At 46.5% G+C, this 21,892-nt stretch overlaps 1 protein-coding gene across 3 annotated transcripts in view; it reads left to right on the top strand.

Annotated features, from left to right (window-relative positions):
- The first annotated feature begins 5,766 nt into the window (after positions 1-5,766).
- CLIP1 (CAP-Gly domain containing linker protein 1) overlaps positions 5,767-21,892 on the top strand; it is a 62,542-nt gene continuing 46,416 nt past the window's right edge. For all 3 annotated transcript variants that reach the window (XM_071572344.1, XM_071572343.1, XM_071572342.1), the window contains exons 1-3: positions 5,767-5,859; positions 16,451-16,646; positions 17,542-18,110. In XM_071572344.1, the coding sequence (XP_071428445.1) occupies positions 16,553-16,646; positions 17,542-18,110 (663 nt within the window). In that variant the 5' untranslated portion in view covers positions 5,767-5,859; positions 16,451-16,552. The remainder of the gene's footprint in view (positions 5,860-16,450; positions 16,647-17,541; positions 18,111-21,892) is intronic.

Below are 21,892 nucleotides of genomic sequence, written 5' to 3'. Positions count from 1 at the left end.
GGTGCAGGAACTGTGCCTGGCTCACGTTGCCAAGAGAGGGAGCACCAGATCCATGGAACTGTTCTTGGAGCTGGAAAAGCCTTTGTACTTCCATAGGTGCAGGAAAAGTCTTCCCAGCCAAGTGAGATGCATCATAAAACAAAGTAAACCACAGTAAAGCAAAGCATTTCCAAGTAACCAAGAGAAAACTTGGGAAGGGGAGATGTCCAAAGGTGGTTTTTATAAAAGACCATGATAGATTGGACTTCATTCTTTCAAATTCTCAGCTCTGCACTTGGTGCATATTGCCCAAAGCTCCTGAAAATGCCTGATGTTGGTACATTCAACACTTGAATGCTTGGGGCAACCTCAGGTTTTTAATTTAAAGTCTTAATTTCTTTTTATTTCCCTCTAAACAGGCAGGGAAACCCAAACTCCCCAGCTCATTTGTGTGGCTGCACTTGGAAAGCAAGTTGAGGTAAATGTTCATTGTGTGTGCTAAAAGGAAAGGCTTTTTTCTTTATGTTTTATAGGAGAAATGGTATTTCTGTAACAGAAGGGGTTAACAATAAGTTGCTTCCAGTTTCTACACATCTACAAGGGACCCTCTCTTGGGAAGCAGGTGGAGATCTGCTGCTGCCTCCAGGCCTCTTTCTCCTCTTGCCATGGAGTTAAAAGCTCTCCAGGCCTCCTCCTCCTCCTCCTTCTCCTCCCTGGATAAATCCAGTTGACACAACCCCTCCTGAGCTGCCTGAGCTGTGTCTGTGCCACGTGGGATGCCAGGCATGAGGCAATGCCCAGTGCTCACACCTCTGGGTGTGGAGCTGCTCATGGCCCAAACATCCACTGCTCCCCCCACACCTCAGCAGGCTGGTCTGTCAGGGCCCTTAGGAAATCTGCTGCCGGAGCAGGACAAGACTCCTGTGCTGCTGCCTCTCACAGAAACCACAGGATGAAAATCACCTTCTGTGCTCTCTCTGTTCACAACAAATTCATCCTCAATCCCCTAATTATCGATCAGAATAGATAAGCAAAACAGCTGTGACTACAATGCTTTCATTTGCTATTCTTTTGCTTTTCAAATTGTGAAGAAAGCTTTTATAGAAGTTCCTGCAATACTTATTTTTCTCAAAATCAGGTTTTTCTGATGCGTGTGTTGATCACAGCCAGCCTGTGGCAGGGCCTGTGTCATTTCTGGGTTTCATTTTAGAATTAATTTGAAATAAGTGTAATCATACAACATTCTGGGCACTCAGAGGTATCTTTTAACTTGTTCTTTTAAAGCCTCTCTTTTAAGTGGTCCTTTCTCTGGCAGTCAGAGAAAACTGAGCAGAACCAGTAAGTAAAACTCCTCCTGTATTTACCTCTGCTGTAAGACAGTTAATTAGGGGTGGGGAGTTATTTCTGCTCCTTCTCTCATGATTAGGGATGCATTCATCTGCATCCCTTCCCATTTATCTGTAATTCACTGTTCTATCAAGGGCTCTGCATTGTGGCACTGAAGATGTTGGTAATTACTGAGGGGTTTAATCTGTCAGCTGTAACTGCTCAAAGGGGCTTTGGGTACTGGAACTGCAATCAGATCACACTGGAATTTCTGAGCAAATGCTGAATAGCAAAGTATTTCTGGTACTTTTAAATCCCATTCCCATGGTGATGGGTGTGGCATAATAACCTAGATTAGAGTTTAAAATGACTGAGTAATGAAATCTGTGCTGAGGTGGGTATGGTGTGAGCAGGCAGCACTCACTTTTTCCCACAGATCCCTGTTGGCTTGGTCCTTGTGTTTATTTGCAGCATTTGGAACAGCAAAAATGTTTAAAAATGGTGCTGCACATCTAAAAAATCTGCAGAATATTCTGGGTATCAGGTGGGAAGTTGCTCTTCACAAGATTTGAATTTTTAACTGGCATTTTTACAACCTTAGAACGTCATGAAAAGAGAACCAGCTGAGATTCTAGAAGATATCTGAAAGAGGTGGCAGCTGCTAAAAATAGCTCTTTGACTGCAAACCCGAGACAGCTCAGGAGCTCCAGTGCAACTCAAGTGTTCCAAATGCCGTGGCAGTTGCCATGGAAGTCTGTAGTACCCTCGGTGTGCAGCAGGGCTGGGAAGTAAAAATGCCAGTGGAGATTATTGATGCTGTTCCCAAGAATCCAGGGGAGAGTCCCATTTTGGGGGAGGCAGGGGCTAAATCAGATGTAGGAACTGGTCGTGATCCCCAGAGTAGCTTAAAAACAGGATGGATTTAATTAAGTGGTAATTACTGAGTGACAATTGGAGACTTCCTAAACTTGAGTTAACTACAGGCAGCAAAGATGTTACATAAGCTTTTTTAGAGTGTATATTTAGGTGACTGAATACACATTCATTTGCCCTTTCTTTAGAATTCATCACTTGATAGGAACAAAGTCCTGCTTTGCTTCTCTGTAGGTGAGAATTCAGCTTTTGTTGGTATTTACATAAGTGGTAGAATGATCTGCATAGTCCCTCTTATGAACAGACTGGGTTCTGAGTTATCTGTGAAAAGAAACACATCAAATGAATATTATTGTTAATTTGAGCATCTTGTTTAAACCACCATGCAGAAAGGATCCTTCCCTTATTAGTTTAAATACTGTTTTCTACTGTTTTACCCATGTTGGGTAGAACAAATAATGTAAAAAGCTTGTCCTGTGTTAACACCAACAAAGAGCAGGGGGGTGAAGAGCTTTTTTGTGCTGCTGCTGGTTGGTCTGGCTGAAGTGGGGAGGGAAACCAGTAAGTTCATGTGGGGGATTGACCTTGGCTGGACACTGCATGCCCACCAAAGCCACACTGGACCTCCCTGGGCTGCAGGTGGATCTCTGACCCATCCTGAGCCTCCCTGGACTGCGGGTGGATCTTCGATCCATCCAGAACCTCCCAGGGCTGCAGGTGGATCTCTGACCCATGCTGAGCCTCCCTGGGCTGCAGGTGGATCTCTGACCCATCCTGGACCTCCTGTATCCCCTCCAGCTACCAAAACCTGTCCGCACAAACCAAATGCAGCACATCAGGAATGGGAAGACTTGCAGCCTTTACAGAAAAGAAACTCTAGAAAATAGCAGGGCAAGTTCCTGTGCTGGGATTTTTGAAGCAGCACTTCTGTGATTAAAAAAAGAAAAAGAGAGAGAAAAAGCAATTAGCTGCTTTTTCTGTAGCAGATGTGACCATCAGTTCTGTGCAGGAACTGCCAGATGTACATATTGAAGTGATCATTCAATGAATTAAAAATCCTGTACTCAAAATCTTCATACTTGGGTGGAGACATCCCACTGAAAAGAAAAATGGAATTCTCAAGTCAAGAGATCCTTAAATGCAGCTCTTGAAGAACAACATTTTAGTGATTCAAAAAGCCTCAACCATTTTGGACTCTTCAGAAATCTGAAGAAAGAAACAATTGCAACTGGTGTTCCCACATCACTGAAGAGAACAATTTGAATTCTGAAGCCAGCCTTGTACTTGTGGCCAGGATGCCAGTAGTTATGTCAGCATCCCAAATTTCCCTGGAGCATCCAGCAATTCCTGTTTCTGGAGTTAGGAAAATATTATGTGTGGGCTGATCTGATCATGCAGAACAGAAAATAAGAACCACTAGGACTGGAATCGAAGATATCCTGGCTTTCCATCACATCTAATCCTTTACAGGAGTGTGGTTTGTAGTACCAGCAATTCTTTATAGTGACTCCTCCAAACTGGCAGTGACCTACTGGTGCAAACTGGCACACAGAGGCTGCCAACCATCCCTAATTGGGATGAACTCAGCTACAGTTGCTCCAAAGCTGCTTTTTCATGGTATGAAATGATTCTGGTCAAAGGATGGAATGAACTCTCTTGTTTCCTACTGGGCTACTTTGATCTTGAAGATGAGTCTGATCAGTTGGAAATTACCTGAAAAACCAGCAGCACATTCACTTGATCTGTGTGACATCATCCTCAATTCTTGCTTTAGTGAAGGACATTCTTACCACAGCCTTGCAAGGGAGTAAAGAAACTTACACATTTGAACAATGTTTCATCTGTTATTTCACACTGTTGCTGCTTCCACTTCATTACAAGTTCTACATAAGTCCAAAGCTGCAACTCTTTGCTTCCACCCTCAACAACGACTTGTAGTCGTGCTCTGTTCTAGATACATCAGTCTAATATTGCTTGTGAAATTTTAATGCTGTGCACTGAACTTGAAATGGACTTAAATGGTGACAAATTAACTGGGAGACAAAAAAAAATGAATGCTGGCAAATAGTAGATAAATTTAGGGAAAGCTCTGCCTACATTGGCACCAGATCAATACAGAAGCTCAAATGTACAGCACCAGGTACAAACACAAAGGTTCACCCCTGGAACACTCAAGCCAGCAGATATTTTATGCCAATTTTTCTATAAAGTTGGTCTGACCGTCCAGTTTTTACCCTAATGGCAGTTTTTGTGTTAGGGGTTGTTTCCACAGCCAGGAGCTGCAGGGTCATGTTTTTGAATGCAGTTCTTTGCTGGCTCTGCACTTCTAAACACAACCCAATATTTAAACCCTGGAGTCCTTGTTCAGCGAAACTTTTATCAAATTTTGCAGGGGAAAAGAGGGGTGGCTGTACATGGATTGCAGTATCTGTTTCACCATCCAATGGCCACAGCAAGAGATTGTCTTTCACGTTTAGGAAGTGAAATTCTAACAAACATTGCTAAATGCTGATGCAGTGGGAACCATTATGTGCTGGGTTAGCACCAGAGAGCGAGGCCAGAGCGAGACTCAGGCTGCGGTCAGTGCCCAGCCCGGCCTGCCCTCCCATCACCGCCCTTTTGTTGGGGTGGCATCGAGCACAACCCAGCGCGCTCCGGGGCTGAGCCGGGCTGGCTCTGTGGTCCTGACAAAGGTGATGAACAGCGGGGCTGTGCCTTCTGAGTGCAGGTGACAAAGGTGACAATCAGCGGGGCTGTCCGGGCCAGCCGAGCCCACTGGCCTTACCCTGGGGTGCCGATGTCGCTGCTGCTCCAGCCGCGGGGCTCCAGCAGCGGGATAACGGCAGCTCCCAGTATGCGACACCAGCACAATAAACACACGGAACAGAAAGAGACAGTACGACACGTTTTTCGGATGACAAATTGCCAAAAGGACAAAAGGAAAATGGAGCGAAGCAGCAGACAGCCACGTTGTTCCCCCAGCAGAGCTCTGCGCTCCACACACTCCTATCCGTGCCCACACTCTTCCTTCCCACCCACCCTCTCCCCTGTCCGTGCCCACTCTCTCCCCCTGTTCGTGCCCACCCTTTCCCCTCCCTGTCTATGCCCACTCTTTCCCTTCCCACCCACCCTCTCCCTTCCCACCCACCCTCTCCCTTCCCTGCCCTTGCCAACCCTCTCCCCCTGCCCGTGCCCACCCTCTCCCTTCCCACCCATCCTCTCACCCTGTTCGTGCCCACCCTTTCCCTCCCTACCCACCCTCTCCCTCCTGTCCATGCCCACCCTCTTTCTCCTGTCCATGCCCACCCTCTCCCCCTGTCCGTGCCCACCCTCTCCCTTTCCCACCCACCCTCCCGGCGCTGCCGCAGCGCTCCTGATCGGCGGCCCCGCGACCCTCGGTGCCTTCCCCGGGCACCGCCAGCCCTTCCCCGGGGCGGACAAAGCGGGGGCGGACAAAGGCGACGATGGAGGCGCTGCGAGGGGATCGCGGGGGTATCGCGGTCCCACCGCTGGTGCCGCCGCTCCGCAGTCCCCGCCCCGGCGGGCGCAGACGTTGTGCCCGCCCCGTTCCGCCCCCTGCGAGCCGGGGCGGCGCCGCTGCAGAGGGACAGCGGGGCAGGAGCGGCGGCACCGGGGCGCGGGCAGGAGGCGCAGGCAGGAGCAGAGCCCGACTCTGGCGGGGTGAGGAGGAACAGGAGGCGGCGGGGCCGGAGCTGAGGGAGCCGCTGGCGGGGCCCGCGCGGGGCGGGAGGGAGGGAGACAGCGCGGGGAAGCCGCCGCCGCCCCGGGGCCTCCGCGCTTCCCGTGCGGCAGCACGGGCGGGTCTGAGGGGACGGGGCTCGGCGCGGGGGCCCGTGAGGGCTCTGAGGGGACATGAGGGCTGTGAAGGGCTGTGAGGGGCCGTGGGGGCACTGAGGGGACGGGGCTTGGTGCTGGGGGGCTCTGAGGGGCCGTGAGGGCTGTGAAGGGCTCTCAGGGGGTCGTGGGGGCTCTGAGGGGCCGTGGGGGGGCCTCTGAGGGGCCGGGGCTCGGCGCTGGGGGGCCATGGGAGCTGTGAGGGGCCATGACGGTTCTGAGGGGCCATGAGGAGTTCTCAGGGGTTCTGAGGGACCCTGAAGGCTCTGAGGGTCGCGGGCAGCGTCGGGCCGGGCCGGGGCTGTTGAGCGGCCGCCACACGTGCCGTGCCGTGCTGTGCTGTGCCGCCCCGCCGGGGCCGGGCCCGGGCCCGGGCCAGGCGCGAGGGCTCGGCCGCCTCAGCCCCGCCGGGGCCGGGAGGGAGCGGGAGCGGCGTCCCCACGGGGCCGAGAGGGGCAGGGGACCCGCAGGGATTCGGCCCTGGTCGCTGCGGCGCTATGTGTGTTCACTGCCGGCCTGAGCGGCTCTTCTGTGGGTAAGAGCTGTGAATATTCTTTATATATTCCTCTGTAATCGCCGACCTGCAATTCCCAGCATCCTGCGCTTCCATCCTGATATTTTACCGGTGAATGGTTTGCTGTATAGTTTACCTCGGTCTTTATGTGTTTTTTCCCCGTTTTACGCCCGCTCCCCATCGCTGTGTTGTTCCTTGGGCGCCTGGTTTGCAGGTGAGCTGCCCTTGTGTCCCTGCAGGTGGCTCGGGAGCCTTCGCTGCCATGTTACAGCCGGGCTTGGAGCCGCGGCATTCCCGGGAACAGGCGCCGCTCCAGGCCCCTCCTGCTTCCCGCTAGGGTGCTGCTTCCTCGGGCCATGCTGTGCTGCTGTCTGTGCCATCGCCGCCCCATAGCGCTGCTCCCTCCGCCCCATAGCGCTGCTTCCTCGGGCCATGCCATGCTCCTGTCCTGTGCCATCGCTGCCCCATAGCGCTGCTTCCTCCGCCCCATAGCGGTGCTTCCTCGGGCCATGCCGCGCTCCCGTCCTGTGCCATCATCTCTGCTAAGGGGCACAAGGTAATTGCTGCTCGCTCTCACTCTCAGGGAAAGGTGGCTCCTGCTGCATGGAAAGCAGGAGTTGGTTTTGCCTCTCATCACAACGTCTTTTGTTCCGATCCCGTGTTTTAAAAATATAAACAAACAGAAGCCGGCACCGAGGAAGTCTCTTCCAAAGCAGGGCGTGGGGAGGAAGAATTAGTCTGGGGTTGTGTATGTTTGAAAATCTGACTGTGACACGGCTTGTGACCCTTCACTCACCCAGTGTGCGGCAAGGGCAGGGTTTTACCCGAGTTCACAGGTTGCTCTGAGATCTTTGAGCAGAAGGATTTTAAAACATGTGATACCTGTGTTAACACGTAGGAAGAAGAAAGAAAAGAGGTGCAAAAGAGGAAATACCTTTTTGGTGGCTGCTTTGCAAAGAGCAAGCAGAAATATGTATGTAATTCTGAAACCAGCAACGGCAGAGAGATGTTTTTCTGGTGTGTGTGTCTGTGTGCACCTGCTGCAACAGGCAGGGAGAGAGCAAAGCAAATCCCTCCCTCCACCCAAACAGCAACATGTAGCCCAAGGAATGTGTGACTTCTCAGGTACAACACGTCTGCGTTTGCATGCTAAGGATTGTTGATTCTTGGTGTAAAATGATGAGATTTCAGGGTTCTCCTCCTGTCTAGCCCTTAAACATGTGCTGGAAGACTTTCTGTCTGTGCTGGAGTGCACTAAAGCTGTGTGTGTATTGAAGGGAGAGGGATGAGGTGGCTGGAGGAGAAAAGCCTGGAAATGTGACCTCAAATGTCTGTATCTTTAGGGATCAAGAAGGAGATGTTACTTGGCAGAAGAAAGAGTTTTATGTAATTTTCATGGTTTCTCTTAAAGAGAAGATCTCAGCTTTCTAGTGAGGGCAGAAAACCAGCTGCCTTGTATCCTCCTATCCTTATCCCAGATGTATCCTGTAGGGAATAACAACCTCTTTCCTCATGTGATTATGCTGCAGGAAGGAGCAGAGCTCTCTCTTCTGATTGCTGTGACTTCCAAGAGCTCCTGGAGATTTCCTGAGTTACAGTTACTTTACCATCTTCTGAATGTGAAATCCAGGATAAATAATTGCCTTTATTTACTCAGCTTGGGCAGATTGTATAATTCCTTTAGTGTTCCTCCCTTTATCCTTTTAGCCCTGTTAAAGTTTTTCTTGGGAGACACTATTTCAAAACAGATCCTCCTTAAAAAGAAGCAGAGTGATCTGCCTTGCCAATATGATTTTTCAGAACTGCTTTTCTAAAACACTGGGGTCAGATGTTAACTCTGTATGTTGAATGCAAGTTTTCTGATGTTTGAACATGACGACCATGAATGAATGCAGCTCTTGTTGAGTCCCTTGGCATTCCCTGGGGACTGCTGGCTCTGCTGGCACGTATGAAAAGTAACTCCCTGGAATCCTTATTGGAGCAGCATGTTTGGAAATGCCTCAGCTGGCTGGTGTTTTGTTATTTAATGAAAGGCAATTATCTACTGCATTAGCTGTAATCTCAGCTCCAGTTTCTGCTGGAGCAACCATTTCACTGAGCCCCAGCAGAGCTTTGGCAGCAGTTCCCTGGTGATTCAAACCCCTCCTGCCATGTCAGGGCTTGTCCAGGTGTGTGTTCTCCACACACGTGTAGAATCAGTGAATCACAGAATCGATTGGCTTGGAAAAGACCTCTGAGATCATCAAGTCCAACCCTTGGTCCACCTCCTGATGTTGCACTCGTGTGCCTGACCCTGGGATCTGGCTCCAAAAGGCTGTGAAGGATTTAGAAGATGGATCTCAGAACAGGCTGTACAAGTTTCTACTTTAACACCCACTGGAGTTTTTCCACCTGGAATGTCTCATTGATTGTTTGTACAAACTCAGAAGACTCCTGGGTGAATAGAATACATTCTTTTCATTTATAAGACTCTACTGTTTGCAGAAGAAATCCCATTAAGAGCTATTAATTTCCCCTGATCTTTATAATCTTACTGTCTATATTTTTAGCTTCTTATGAGAGGAAGTTGCAAGGCAAAGAGAGGAACTCAGTATTTTATAGAATTAGCTCATTTGACACTCTCATTCTGCTGCTCTCCTTGGCAGCAGCATCCACTCAATCACAGCAATATTTATCTGAGTTCTGAGTTTGTGCTTGTACTTTGGTCTGTGCCAGCACCACAACAGTCACGGTGCTAATTTAAAAGGTTCAGAACATGGGGAGCTAAAAAGGGACTGCTGACTTGTGTTTTCCCTGAGTGTGAAACAGTTACAGTTTCACCAAGTCTATCAAAATTAAATCCTTGCTATAAAAAGCAGCATCTTTGTTTCAGCTGCTTCAGTTGTAATTGTATTAGGGAGAAGCTTTTGTGTCTTTAAATGGTTTGGGGTTTTGAGACTGACGGGGGAAGTGTTTTCCTTCTCAAAGTTTCATTTAAACTTTAAATCCCAGATAACAAACTCGATGCTCTACTATTCCAAAATCATCATTTTATTGTGACTGAATGCACTTACTGAGGTGGTTGAAGTGCTTTATCATCATCTGAATTCAGTCTGGGCAGTTAAAAGTTATTATCAAAATGGAGGGGATTTGGGAAAGACAAGAATTTCCTTGGGGAAATGTAGGCAAAGTAGTAAGTGATGATGATGGGCTGACAGAAGAGGTGGCAACTATTTACTTTCTCAGTTGCAAACTTCTTCTACTCCTCAGTCCTTGACTCATTCCGTAGGGAATGATGTGCTGAGGAGCATCATGTGCTTTCTGATCTTTTAATAGACCATAGCAGTGATGTTTTTATAATCCATGTGTACAGTGGCAACTTGAAGTGTTGGAGTTTGCATCATGTTAACAGCTACCAGCTCTTCCTGATTAATTAAAGACAGGAGGAATCATTTAAAAGAAACTGAGCAGTCTGTGTTTGAAATTGCAATAGATTGGCAAAAAAATTACCTGCAAATTGCCAGCCCAAAATAGGGGTTTTTTTGCTTTGTATTCAGCAGTCTTTGTATTCCAATAGTTTATTTTTTTACTGAGTGTCTCGAGGCATTCAGGAATGTGAGTGAGCACAGCAGGTTCTAGAAAGATAAGATGAGGTGACTTAAAATGCCCTTGATGCAGAATTAAATTCCATAAGCAGAGCAGAAGGTTTGATGAATTGCCTTCCTCACAGCATTGCTGTAATATCTGACTGATGCTTTCAGCTCCTAAGCCTCTTACTATCTTTGATCTGATTCATCTTCTTCTTAGTGCAGTTTCTTACAGGAATTTACCCCTCCTTTCCCAGGCATGTGCTGGGAGAATCCTGTTTGTACCATTTGCAGTGGATATCCTGCACTTCCCAAGGTAGGAAACCAGCCCTGTGTCTTCTTTACCAGCTTAGCCATGTCCCTGAAGCCCTCAGTGGATTTGGGTCTCATAAATGGTTGCCTTCCTAACTGTATTATATTTTAATTTTGTATTATTTCCAAACAAACTGATAACCAGCTGCTACCAAATGTGTTGATGGCAATACTCTGGTTTTTCATGTTGCTTCAGAAATTAGTTGGTCTGGTCTAAAGTCTGGGAGGAGCTCAGGACTGTTGAAACACAAGTCTCCCTCCTACCAGTTCACCTGTAAGAATATTATGAGTTTTTTTTTAGAAATCTCCTGCCTTTTATTTTATTTAGTTGAAATTACCCAGCAAGTTCAAAATCAAGCAGAAATACAGATTTGTGTGCAGGCCTGGCTGTCCTAAGTCTGATACTGAAAGATAATCTGAAAGTCTTTGGTCCTGAATATCATATGGATCTGTGAACTAAGATGGAAAACAGTTCAAGTCATCTCCCTGGCAGATAAATATCTATTATTGATCTCAGCTCAGAAACAAATCTAAAGTTGCTGCTGGGCTGTAATTCCCCTTACCAGGGGACAGCGTTGTGGGCACTGGGATAGATTCCCAAACACTTCCCCAGTCCCTGTCAGTGCTCAAGGCGGGAGAAGCTTCCTTGGAGTTCTGAGGGAAACAAGGATTCCCTTTGGAAGGCACAGGAGCCCAGGAGCTGTTTCTGGGGCACCCTCAGCCCGTGGGGTGATGGTGGGCCAGGGGTGACAATGCCCAGTGTGTGTCACAGCCTGGGGACCAGCTGGGACATCCCTGGGTTTGTTTGTCTCAGTGGCTGTGTCAGACTAAGGCCTGTCTGTCCAAAGCAGTGCCCTCAGAAGCAGAGCTGGAGGGTTTATCGGGCCCTGGGATCCTGTGCGCACATTCCAGTCTGTGGGACTCGCCAGGCGCGGTTTGTTCCAAGCTGTGCTTGTCCCGTCAGTGTCACTCTGGGCAGAGCTGTGTCACCCCCGGGGGCTCCTGTCCCACCACGCTGCAGCCTGGCCTGGCTGGCTTGGTGGCAGCACAACCAAACTGTGTCTGAGTTAAACACCTCCCAGAACTTGTGTGCACAGGGACACCCTGAGTTACCCTGGTGGGAGCTGGGAGGGCACTTCAGGAGGGCAAGAACTGCTTCCATCCACTCTGTTTACTGAACAAACTAAACTGAAGCTCTTCTTCAAGCATCTGTGCCTGTAAAATTCACATTTCTGTTACAAACATGGTATAAGACACTGAGGCTGTGAGGTTCATGTAGGATGAGTGTTCACCTTTGGGAGGGGTTTATCTGCCTGGAATTCCTGTGGTGGTTATATTGGGTTGGGCTGGAAGGAGCTGGAGCAGAATGCCATGAGGATCCTCTACAAATTAGGAGATATTCTTGCTTATTTTCTTAATAAATTTTTATTTCCTATGCCAGCATCTGCAAACAACAGACCTGAGAGAAAGGCCTGGATTCTTATTATTTTTTTCTACCTGATCAACTGAGTTTCAATACAAACTTTTTTTCTACCTTTAAAAGTGAGTACAAAGCACTGGTTTGATGGGCACGCACCAGCACACATGTTTTGATGCTGGCAGTGAGCAGAGTGTCTCATAACCCAAATAAATATGATTTGATGGCACTTGGCAAGATAAACGTTGAATTAAATAATGTCTTTTCCCATAGCAGTGATGTATCTGAACTCTGTATTCAGGTCATTACATTACTTGATTAATTGACATAAAAATCAATGGTTTGTGGAAGACAAAATAAAACTTGAAGTCATGTTTTTAAATGCTCCCTTTCTCTAATTGCTATGTTGAACCAGTAATCAAATGTCAACCCTTATTCTATTGAAATCTTAAATTCTTAATTATGTTTATTTCTGTTTATGTATAAATTCATTCTTAAATTCTCTTCATTTCAACCTCAGCGATGCCTGAAGATGCCTCCAGTTCCACGGTGTCATCCTGAACAGAGCAGTTCAGTTCTGGTGCAGTGTTTAGTTTGCTTTAGCAGTGGCCAGGGCAGAGATGTTCCATCAGCACCACAGTGATTTATTTGCAGGGTGTGATTTGCTTTGTTCACAAATGCCTCTGGTGCTTTCTGGGGTGTTGGAGTCTGAATTGCTGCTCATTCAATAAATGCATCAGGGCTGACAGAACATGTGGAATTTGCAGTTGAGGGTCACAGGGAAGTTCACTTCCCATTTCAGTGCAGAGAGATGGGAATTCATTGCTCCAAAATGGTTGTATTTAAGCAGTGAGTGGCCTGGAATCCCAGGTGTGCTCCCTCATTCCAGAGGAGCTCCAGAGTTACTGCAGGGAGGCTTCCAAATCCAGCGTTCTGGTTTGGCACCTGGTAATTGTACAGAGCTGACTCTGAGGCTGAGACATTTACAGTGGATATTGTGGGGAATGTTGCATTGTAAATGTAACCCAATGCTTACAAAGTGGTGATTCAGCCTCTTTGATTGCCCAGCAAGAAATATCTCCAGCAGACCCAGAAGGAGCAGAGAAGGAATCAGCATCAGGAAGGGTTTTGTTGCAGGATCCAGCTTTTCTCTCCCTCTGTGCTGACAGTGCAGTTTGCCAACCATGAGAAGTCTGGCTGTGGAATATGGAGCAGTGCAGGACTATCCTTGTGTTCCCCTTGGAAACAAAGCAAGGAATATGGAGCAGTGCAGGACTATCCTTGTGTTCCCCTTGGAAACAAAGCAGTGGGAAATGCTGTCTGGGGAGGGTGTGTGAGGCTTTTGCTTTCTGCACTTCATCCCTCTGCTGTGCCACCTCATCCAGAATTGTTCCTGGAAGGATTCTGGTGGCACTGGCCCAGTCTGTGCATGAATTCTTCCCATCTGAACCTTCCAGAAGTTGCTCTCTGTGCTCTGGCACATTCTTGCACACAGAGAAATATTCCTAAAGGGGCAGCAAACAAACAGCAGTGCAATGAGGAGGCCTTGATTTTGTTCAAGGGATAATTGTGGCTGTATTTTTAAGCTGTGTGTGAATGAATTCAATTGAAAGCATTAAATGCTTTTGTAAATATCTACACTCACGTTTTACAGCAGTGCAATAACAGCCCAGGAGACTGTAAATCCAACTTTGGGGAGCTGTAGTAGGAATTAGAGCTGAGTCATGCAGAAAATGTTTATGTGCTTTAGTTTTAAGATTGCAATAATTTTAGGAGTTGTGTTTGTAACTGGGAAGGGTCAGAGCTCTTGGAGTAACTCATGGGCCAGAGGAGAAAACGTTCCAGGTTCAGGATTCCATGTTCCTTTCTCTGAACTCAGGACACTCTGCCAGGGGAAATTGAAGTTGGAGATCAGAAAAAACTTCTTTGCAGAGAGAGTGCTCAGGCGTTGGAATGGGCTGCCCAGAGAGGGGGTGGATTCCCCATCCCTGGAGGTTTTTAAACTGAGATTGGCTGTGGCACTGAGTGCCATGATCTGGTAAAGGGACTGGAGTTGGACCAAGGATTGGACTGGATGATCTTGGAGATCTTTTCCAACCCAATCCATTCTATGATTCTGTGATTTTATGAATATTTTTGCCTCTTCATTATAAGGATCCTTTTTCAGAAGAGCTGAGACAGATTCAAGGAAGGAGAGAGGAGTGGGGACAAGTAGGGAGCTGTTCTGCCTGAACCAAAATGAGATCATTGACATCTGGAGCCTGTTGGGAAATGCTGGAGTGTGTAATCCTTAAAGTCACTTGATGCAGATTTATGTTCTCTCTGTTCCATGAGTTCCATGAGGCAATGAAGGTCCTTCCCTGAGACCAAAAGTTGCATTTTAACCATTGCAGTGGGGGAGGCATCCACCAAAATGTGCTGGCTGTAATTTTAGCTTTTATTTTGTTTGAATTAAGCTACAATTTCAGTAACTCTGAAACCAGGGCACGAGGGATTGTGTTACTCCTGGCCCAGATGAAGGGCCTGTGTGTTGAGAAAAGCAAATGACACAGCAAATATATAACCCATGACTGGGACAGCAGGATTAAAACATGAATGAGTTCCCTGAGCCAAGAAATGCAGTGTTAGAGCCTTCTAACTTTCTGTTGAGCAGAGGTTTGTTAAGCATCTATTAATAAATAACTGCCTGAAAGTAGAAAAATGTAATTTTGGTGATAATTGAGTGTATGGGATTTTTTATGTATACCTGTCCTTGCATAGTGTAGGTGGTTACAACCTGTGTGGTGCTGGAATGGTCTTTTTGGGAAAAAAAAAAAAAGAGAATGGAAAAGAATGGCAGAGTGTTCCAGGAGAGTTCCAGCTCCCTGCCTTAATCTTCCTTAAGGGGGACCAAATTTCCATCAGGTGGGTGTTTGGCACTGATAGAAAAGATTGGGAGCTCAAAAGACCTGACCTTGATGAGTCTGTATTTGTACCAAATCCTGCAATTTTGCTGTTCCCCTGGATTTGGATGTGTTGACTGTAGGGAAGGAATGGAGATCCTGGTTTGGAGGGACCAGGACCTGCAGCCTGGGGAAGGACAGGTTTGGTAGCACTCCCACCTGAAGATTGGATTGGGATACAAAATGCCAGAATAATAGAGGAGTTTTTCTCCTCAGTGTAGCTGAAGGGGTGACAAATCTCTGGCAACACTGGGAGACATCCTCAGAAATCTTCACGGTGCTGTTTCATCATTTTCATGGAGCAGAGCTGAGCCTGTAGACAGACACAAAGCATGCAAGGTGGTAATTCATGTTTTTTTAAGGATAACGCTATTGCAGCCTCAGAAAATGCCTTGAATTTGGTGTGTCAGGTGTTGAAATAGCATAGGAAATGTTTCACTTTGGTGTTGAGGTTCACAAAGCAGCTGTGCCTGACATCTCCTCTTCACAGGGAATTGATTTTGAGGAACAAAATATGTGAGGGGTGAGACTTAGACTGGCAGTAAAGACAGGCTGGGCTTATCCCCTTGGTCTTTTTTGGAGCAGAGCTGTGTGTCCTTCAGTCAGGTTTACTTTGCCTTTACCCACCCTGTGCTCCCAGTCTGGGCACTGGGAATGATGCTCTGGGAATTGTGCAGCTGCCCAGCTTTGTGTTCTGACAGGTGCCAAAATGCTGAGCAAAGGGCAGGACTGAGACCTGCTTTGTAGTTCTTGTTTGGCATGTTCTGAGCAAACACTTGAGCAAAGTGTTCCTTTTTGCCTGCAGGTCTTTGTTCAGGTGCTGTTTCAGTGGCTTTGCTGCCCTGGCAGTGTCTCTCAGAAAACTCAGCAAACAGCCAAGCTGCTCCTGCACAACAGGTGATGCTTTTGAAGATGGGGCAGAACAGTCGCCTCGAAGTTCAGCTTTGAATTCACAGTGAGGAAAAAAGAGAGATTTTTCATTAGAGGTGAAAAAAGCCTTTCTGGAGTTTCTGTGAGCAGAAGGAAGATGCTTGTGTGGCAGCACAGAGTTCCTTGGAAAGCTTTTAGCTGGTTTCAGGTCAGAGCAGTGTTGGGCAGAGTCCCCCCTCCCGGAGCTGAGGCACTGCTGGGGACTGGGAGCCAGAGGATCTTGTGATCTGAGCTGGTGTTTGCTTTCCACTTGTCATCATCCAGCTCTTGATCAGCTTCAGCTTACATAAAACCTTGCTCTTTTTGTCCTGAAAGTCCTGGTTCTCTTGATTTCCCTTGCAGTTTGTTCTCCGCTCCCAGGCTGGTTTTCCTGGGATGTTGCAACACTTGAAAAATGTGACTTAAAACAGTCATGTGTGTGGAGTGATTAGATCTGTGTGTAATGTTAGTTATGCTGGTAAGGGCTTTGATTTTCCTTCTCAAAATACCCCTTTGGTTTAAATCTCAACATGAGAACAGCAGCATTCAGCAAAGTGAGTTATTTTGATGCTTTCAGTTCAGTCTTGGTGTGTTTCAGTAGGAAATGACCTTCAAAAGAATTAGAAACACTTCTGGTTGTTATTGTAAAGCAGCTTTTATAGTGCATTTCATACACAAACTTTAAATATATATAAATTCCTTCTGCATGAGTTAAAATACTGACTTCTTGTTTCATGTCTACTATTTTTATATCTAGGTTTATTCCAGAGCTGAAAAAGCTTGAAGAATATATTTTCTCCATGTTTGGGAAAAGATAGTTGCTGCAGACGAGGGGGAGCAACACTGGGATTGGAGAAAGATGAGTATGTTAAAGCCAAGTGGCCTCAAGGCCCCTTCAAAGACCATCAAGCACGGGGGCACATTGCTGAAAACACCTGCACCTGTTGCAGCTGGTAAGGAATACCAAATATCTGAATTTCCCCCTTATTTTCTAACAAAAAGCACCTTGGATGCTGTGAGAACACACTGTTTTTACTCATTACAACAAGGGATTTTTGCTTGTGTTTCTGATCTAAGGAAAAAATAAATTTACAACTTGCAAAACAATCTGAATTTACTAATTGGCTGTGATCAGATTTTCCTTGAAGACACCTTGTCATGGTAGAAATGCTTGGGTAGCTTTTGAGCTAAGAATTGTGATTCTTAGAAGATTTATACCAAACTTGCACTAAATGCCTTCAATGGGCAGTTTTGAGGTAAGAATTGTGATTCTTACAAGACTTATACTAAACCCTACATTAAATGCATTCAGTGGGTAGTTTTTGAAGTAAGAATTGTGATTTGTACAAGATTTTTATTGAAACTTTCACTAAATGCATTCAGTGGGTAATTTTTGAGGTAAAAATTGTAATTCTTACAAGATTTTTACCAAAACTTGCACTAAATGCATTCAATGGGTAGTTTTTGAGGTAAGAATTGTGATTCTTACAAGATTTTTACCTTCATTAAATGCATTCAGTGTCTCTGACCTTAATTTTGAGTTATGGTATTCCAGAGTTTACAGTGTTTTCCTGGGAAAACTTGGCATTGTGCTCTCCATGCCTTTCCAAATGCACTGACCCTGAGCAGGGAGTGACCTGAGCACCCTTTGGAGTCTCGGAGTGTGAAACTGAGATCAGCTCAGTTGGTTAAAACTTGGTTGTAATAATGGCAAGGTCATGGGTTCAGTTCCCTGTGTGGGCCATTGACTGAAGAGTTGGACTTGGTGATCCTTGTGGGTCCCTTCCAGCTCGGAACAGTCTGTGATTCCGAGTCTGTGATTCTGATTCCCGCTGTCCCTCCTTGCAGCTGCAGCAGAGAAGGCTCCCAGCGAGAAGGCCCCGAGCGCAGCCCCTGCCGAGCCCCCCGAGGAGTTTGTGGACGATTTCCGGGTCGGGGAGCGCGTGTGGGTGAACGGGAACAAGCCAGGCTACATCCAGTTCCTGGGGGAGACGCAGTTCGCGCCCGGGCAGTGGGCAGGGATCGTGCTGGACGAGCCCATTGGCAAGAACGACGGCTCTGTGGCCGGAGTGCGCTACTTCCAGTGCGAGCCCCTGAGGGGGATTTTCACCAGGCCGTCCAAGCTGACCAGGAAGGTCTTGGCAGAAGATGAAGCCAACGGTACTCAGACCTCTCACCCCTCCAGAGCCACCTCCCCGACGTCCACATCGGCTGCCAGCGCCGTGTCTTCGGCCGCCGCCGCGCTTCCCCCCTCGGGAATTCCACAGAAAAGCTCCCCCCTCGCTGCCAAGGAACACGCAGCTCCTTCCCATGTGAGCAACCTCTCCAAGACTGCCAGTGAGTCCATATCGAACCTCTCTGAGGCTGGGTCACTCAAGAAAGGAGAGAGGGAGCTCAAGATTGGAGATCGAGTTCTGGTAAGGTGTCCTTGCAGCCTCTGGCTCTGCTTGTCAGTGATTGATTGATTGATTGATTCATTGATTGATTAATTGATTGATTGAACTCCTGCTGATATCCAAACCTTTCCTGCTGGTTCCTTGGCCAAGTGATGTAAATTCCTGCTCTGGTTTCCTGGAGCCTCTGCTGTAGGAAGATCTTTGCACCACCAACACCAAATTGTTAATTCGGTGGGTTTTAATCTATAATGTTTTAAAAAAACATTGAGTATTCCAACAACATACTCATGGCTTATCTTCCCATATCTCCAAGAAAAGGTGTTAAATGAGAACAGTGTGTGAGCTTTCCATGCAGGTCCCGTGCAAGCAAACAGTGCAGGGATCGATTGTTCCTCGGGGTGATGGGCAGTGACAGGAGCAGTCACAGAATGCCACTGCTCACCCAGGAATTCCCTGTCCTTGGCTGCCCTTCCCAAATCCAGAACCCTGGGTGCTTCTGCTGATGTATCATTTCACCTTTTTAAAAGGGAGCTAAGCTTTGTTGAACGTATTTTTTAAACAATAAGCATAGAATTATGGTGTAAACCTTTTATTTGGATCAATGCAGTAGAGCGTGGAGCATTTCTCATAACTAATTGATACACATGCTTTAACAAAAGGGGAAACCCTGCCTTGGAGCAGCAGCCTTTGTTGGAAAAGGCAGTGGAAAGCTTGTGGTACATTTTTGTGCTCTATTCTTCATTTAAAGACTATATCATTCAAATGTAACAGGAATGATCCTTGTGTGCCCCCAGATCTGTGGTCACTGTAACAGATCTGATCCCAGGATCAATTTCCTTCCATGTGTTACTAAGCTGAAGAATTGTCTCACTGTTATTTAGGTACAATGTCTTGTTATTTGCAATATAACTATAAAATCTCTATTAGGTGAGAGCCTGGCCAGGTACAGGTCTCCTGGCATAGGAGGCATTTTGGGGCTGTTGTAAGAACATTGTGTAGAAAAGGATCTCATGGATTTTATTGTTCATCCTGCAGTGCCCACCAGAAAATGATTCAGCAGTAAAGATGGATTGATAAATTTTTTAAATTTTATTTTTAAGGAAGAACTTGACTCCTCTTTCTGTTCAAAGAGAGCTTAAAACACAGGGCTAAGTTGAAGCAGGAGACAAAGGTGAAGTGAGGGCAGGGGTTGGCTGACAGCTGGATTTGGGCTGAGATGTGTTTTCTTGGAGTGCCAATGGAAGCAAAGATTTACCCTTTATCCCTGGCTATTTCTGGCAGAGAGTCCAGCCCTGGTGTCCTCCAGACACTATCAGGGTTTAACCTCTTGTTGGCCTTTTCCTCAAGGGCCTGGTGAGACCTTCTCAAGTTCTTTGTTCCTTTGCTCTTCTGGGGTGGGAAAATTCTCTGGTACCTGTGAAGGCATCGCTGTAACTTTCCTGTATCTAATTAGTGCAAATTACAGAAAAAGCACATCCTCAGTGCCACAGTTTGATAATAATAAGGTCCCAAATTCTGTTTGTTAAGTAGGACAAGTTACACTTAGTGTCTCATCCTCTCCACTACCTCTGTCTGCCTTAAATATTCCTCTTGAGTCATCAGATGGTAGTTTGAGGTTTTGAGGCAGCAGCATGTTGGTGATGCACATCTGTAATTTATGTGCCAGCAGAAACCACTCAGGAATGGGAATGCTCAAGAGAACAGGGTTCTTTCTGCTGTTTTTTAACCCTTTGGAGTCCTGTGCTAATTATTTGTAGTAGATCCCACATTCTGTTGTCAAGTCTAATCATAATTCAGGTGTAAGTGTCTTAAATCACCAGGTTAGTGCAGATAATGCTAAACTTGGCTGAATAATCCTTTCATCTGTTGATAATTTTATTCCCTGCCACTCAGCTCCTGTCCAGCCCTTGGACTGCAGAGCTGGGGTGGCACTGAGAAATTCTGGGTGCTCCTCAAGCCCTGGTTGTTGGGAAAGCCCTGCCTGTCACTTGCTGTGACTTGCTTGGCTGTTCCTGCCCCAGCAGAGGTAAAATCCAGTGGAATGTTCCGTGGATTTGGGTGTATTTATGCTGAGAGCAGTCACTGTGCAGGAATGTGTTCCACAGGAGGGGGACAGGCTGGATTAGGGGGTTGTGTCCTCCCCTCCAAGTGACAGTGCAGTGTCACAGCCACGAGACGTGTGCCAGTCTGGCCATTTGTGCTTGTGTTTCTGATCTAAGAAAAAAATAAATTTACAACTTGCAAAACAATCTGAAAGTACCAATTGGCTGTGATCAAGTTTTCCTTGAAGAAACCTTGTCATGGTAGAAATGCTTGGGTAGATTTTGAGCTAAGAATTGTGATTCTTAGAAGATTTTTACCACAACCTGCACTAAATGCATTCCATGGGTAGTTTTTGAAGTAAGAATTGTGATTTCTACAAGATTTGTACCACTGCAGGGCTGCAGTGACTAAAATGCTGCAGAATTCCTCAGTTCTGGCAGCTTGGAGCAGCTGCTGCTGGATATTGTGGGATATTTTGTGGTGATTATGGACATGTGGGAAAACAAGTGCTGAGAATCCCACCTTGAAAGTGTTCAGCAGAGCAGTGAATTCAGGCTGGACAAAGGCTCACTTGGGAGTCTTCCTGAAACAGCTAAATGGAAAACGAGGTCCTTAAGGGCAGATTTGGGAGCTCATGAGCTGAGGTTGCATTCCAGAATGGACTTCAGATGTGGCTCAGCTTTATTATCTCAGTGTGTGTTCTCAGGGTGTGGAGTGGGGATTGTTACACCAAAGTATTTCAGTCTGCCCATTTTTTTTCTGCTAACTTGGATTCTAAAATGCACTTAATAGGAGTTACCTTGAATGGCTCAGCTCAATTATTTTAAGTTTCTTCCAGTTGTTGGTAACTGGCTGGTTTTGGATTCTAAAATGTACTTAATAGAAGTTACCTTGAATGGATGAGTTCAATCACTTTAAATTTCTTTTTGTTGTCCATCACTGGCTGGTTTTGGATGATGATTCAGTGACTCCTACAGGTGTTTTTCTCTGCCCAGTCTGGGTTATCAAGAAACAAGAGCCATTCTGACAACATTTACGAATTATTCCCATCTCAACTTGGCTTCCTTTTTGCTTTCCACAGCTGTAAATTTGGCACAAGTCTGAACCTGAAGTGTTAGTTTAGAGGATTTCAGGCTGAGCCAACTGATGTTTCCCAACAGCTGAGCTTTGTTGGAACATTTCCTGTTCCTCCTGAGTGTTTGTGCTGTTCCTCCCCACAGGAGCATCTGTCAGCTCCTCACATTTACCTTTGCTTTGCTACAGCAAGTGCTGCCTCAGGGGAGTTGGGGGAGGCACTTTGGGTAAAGTCTGATGTGCAAAGAAGCCTCGAGGATTAAAGCTGGGGCATGGTCTGGGTTTTGGGTGGGTAGAAAACATGTCTTGAGCTTATTTTCTTAGTGCTTTGATCTCTGGTTGTTTCCCCACCGTTTTGTGCACTTAAAATTACCAAATGCTGCCTGGTCCCCTCTTGGAGTCCTCCCAAACTTCTATAGGGGAACTGATGTCTTTAAAAAATACAAAGATTTAGTAATAAAGGAAGCTCCCAGTGAACATATCCCTGATTTATTCAGATAGAAAACAGGTCCTACAGGATCTTTCCTTCATTCAGATAACAATAGGAAGAATAGTTACATCCAGATTATTTGACACTCAGAGGGAAAGAACATCCAGAGAAGAAAAAGGAAGGAAACTTCCAGAGGATTAAAAAACCTCAAAACAAATAAACAAAAACAAACAAAAAACCCCAAACAAACCCCCCA

Source organism: Pithys albifrons, chromosome 17 (assembly GCF_047495875.1).
Source record: "Pithys albifrons albifrons isolate INPA30051 chromosome 17, PitAlb_v1, whole genome shotgun sequence".
Taxonomy (NCBI): domain Eukaryota; kingdom Metazoa; phylum Chordata; class Aves; order Passeriformes; family Thamnophilidae; genus Pithys; species Pithys albifrons.
Note: the sequence above shows the minus strand (reverse complement) of the source record. Positions and strands in the feature narration are given on the sequence as shown.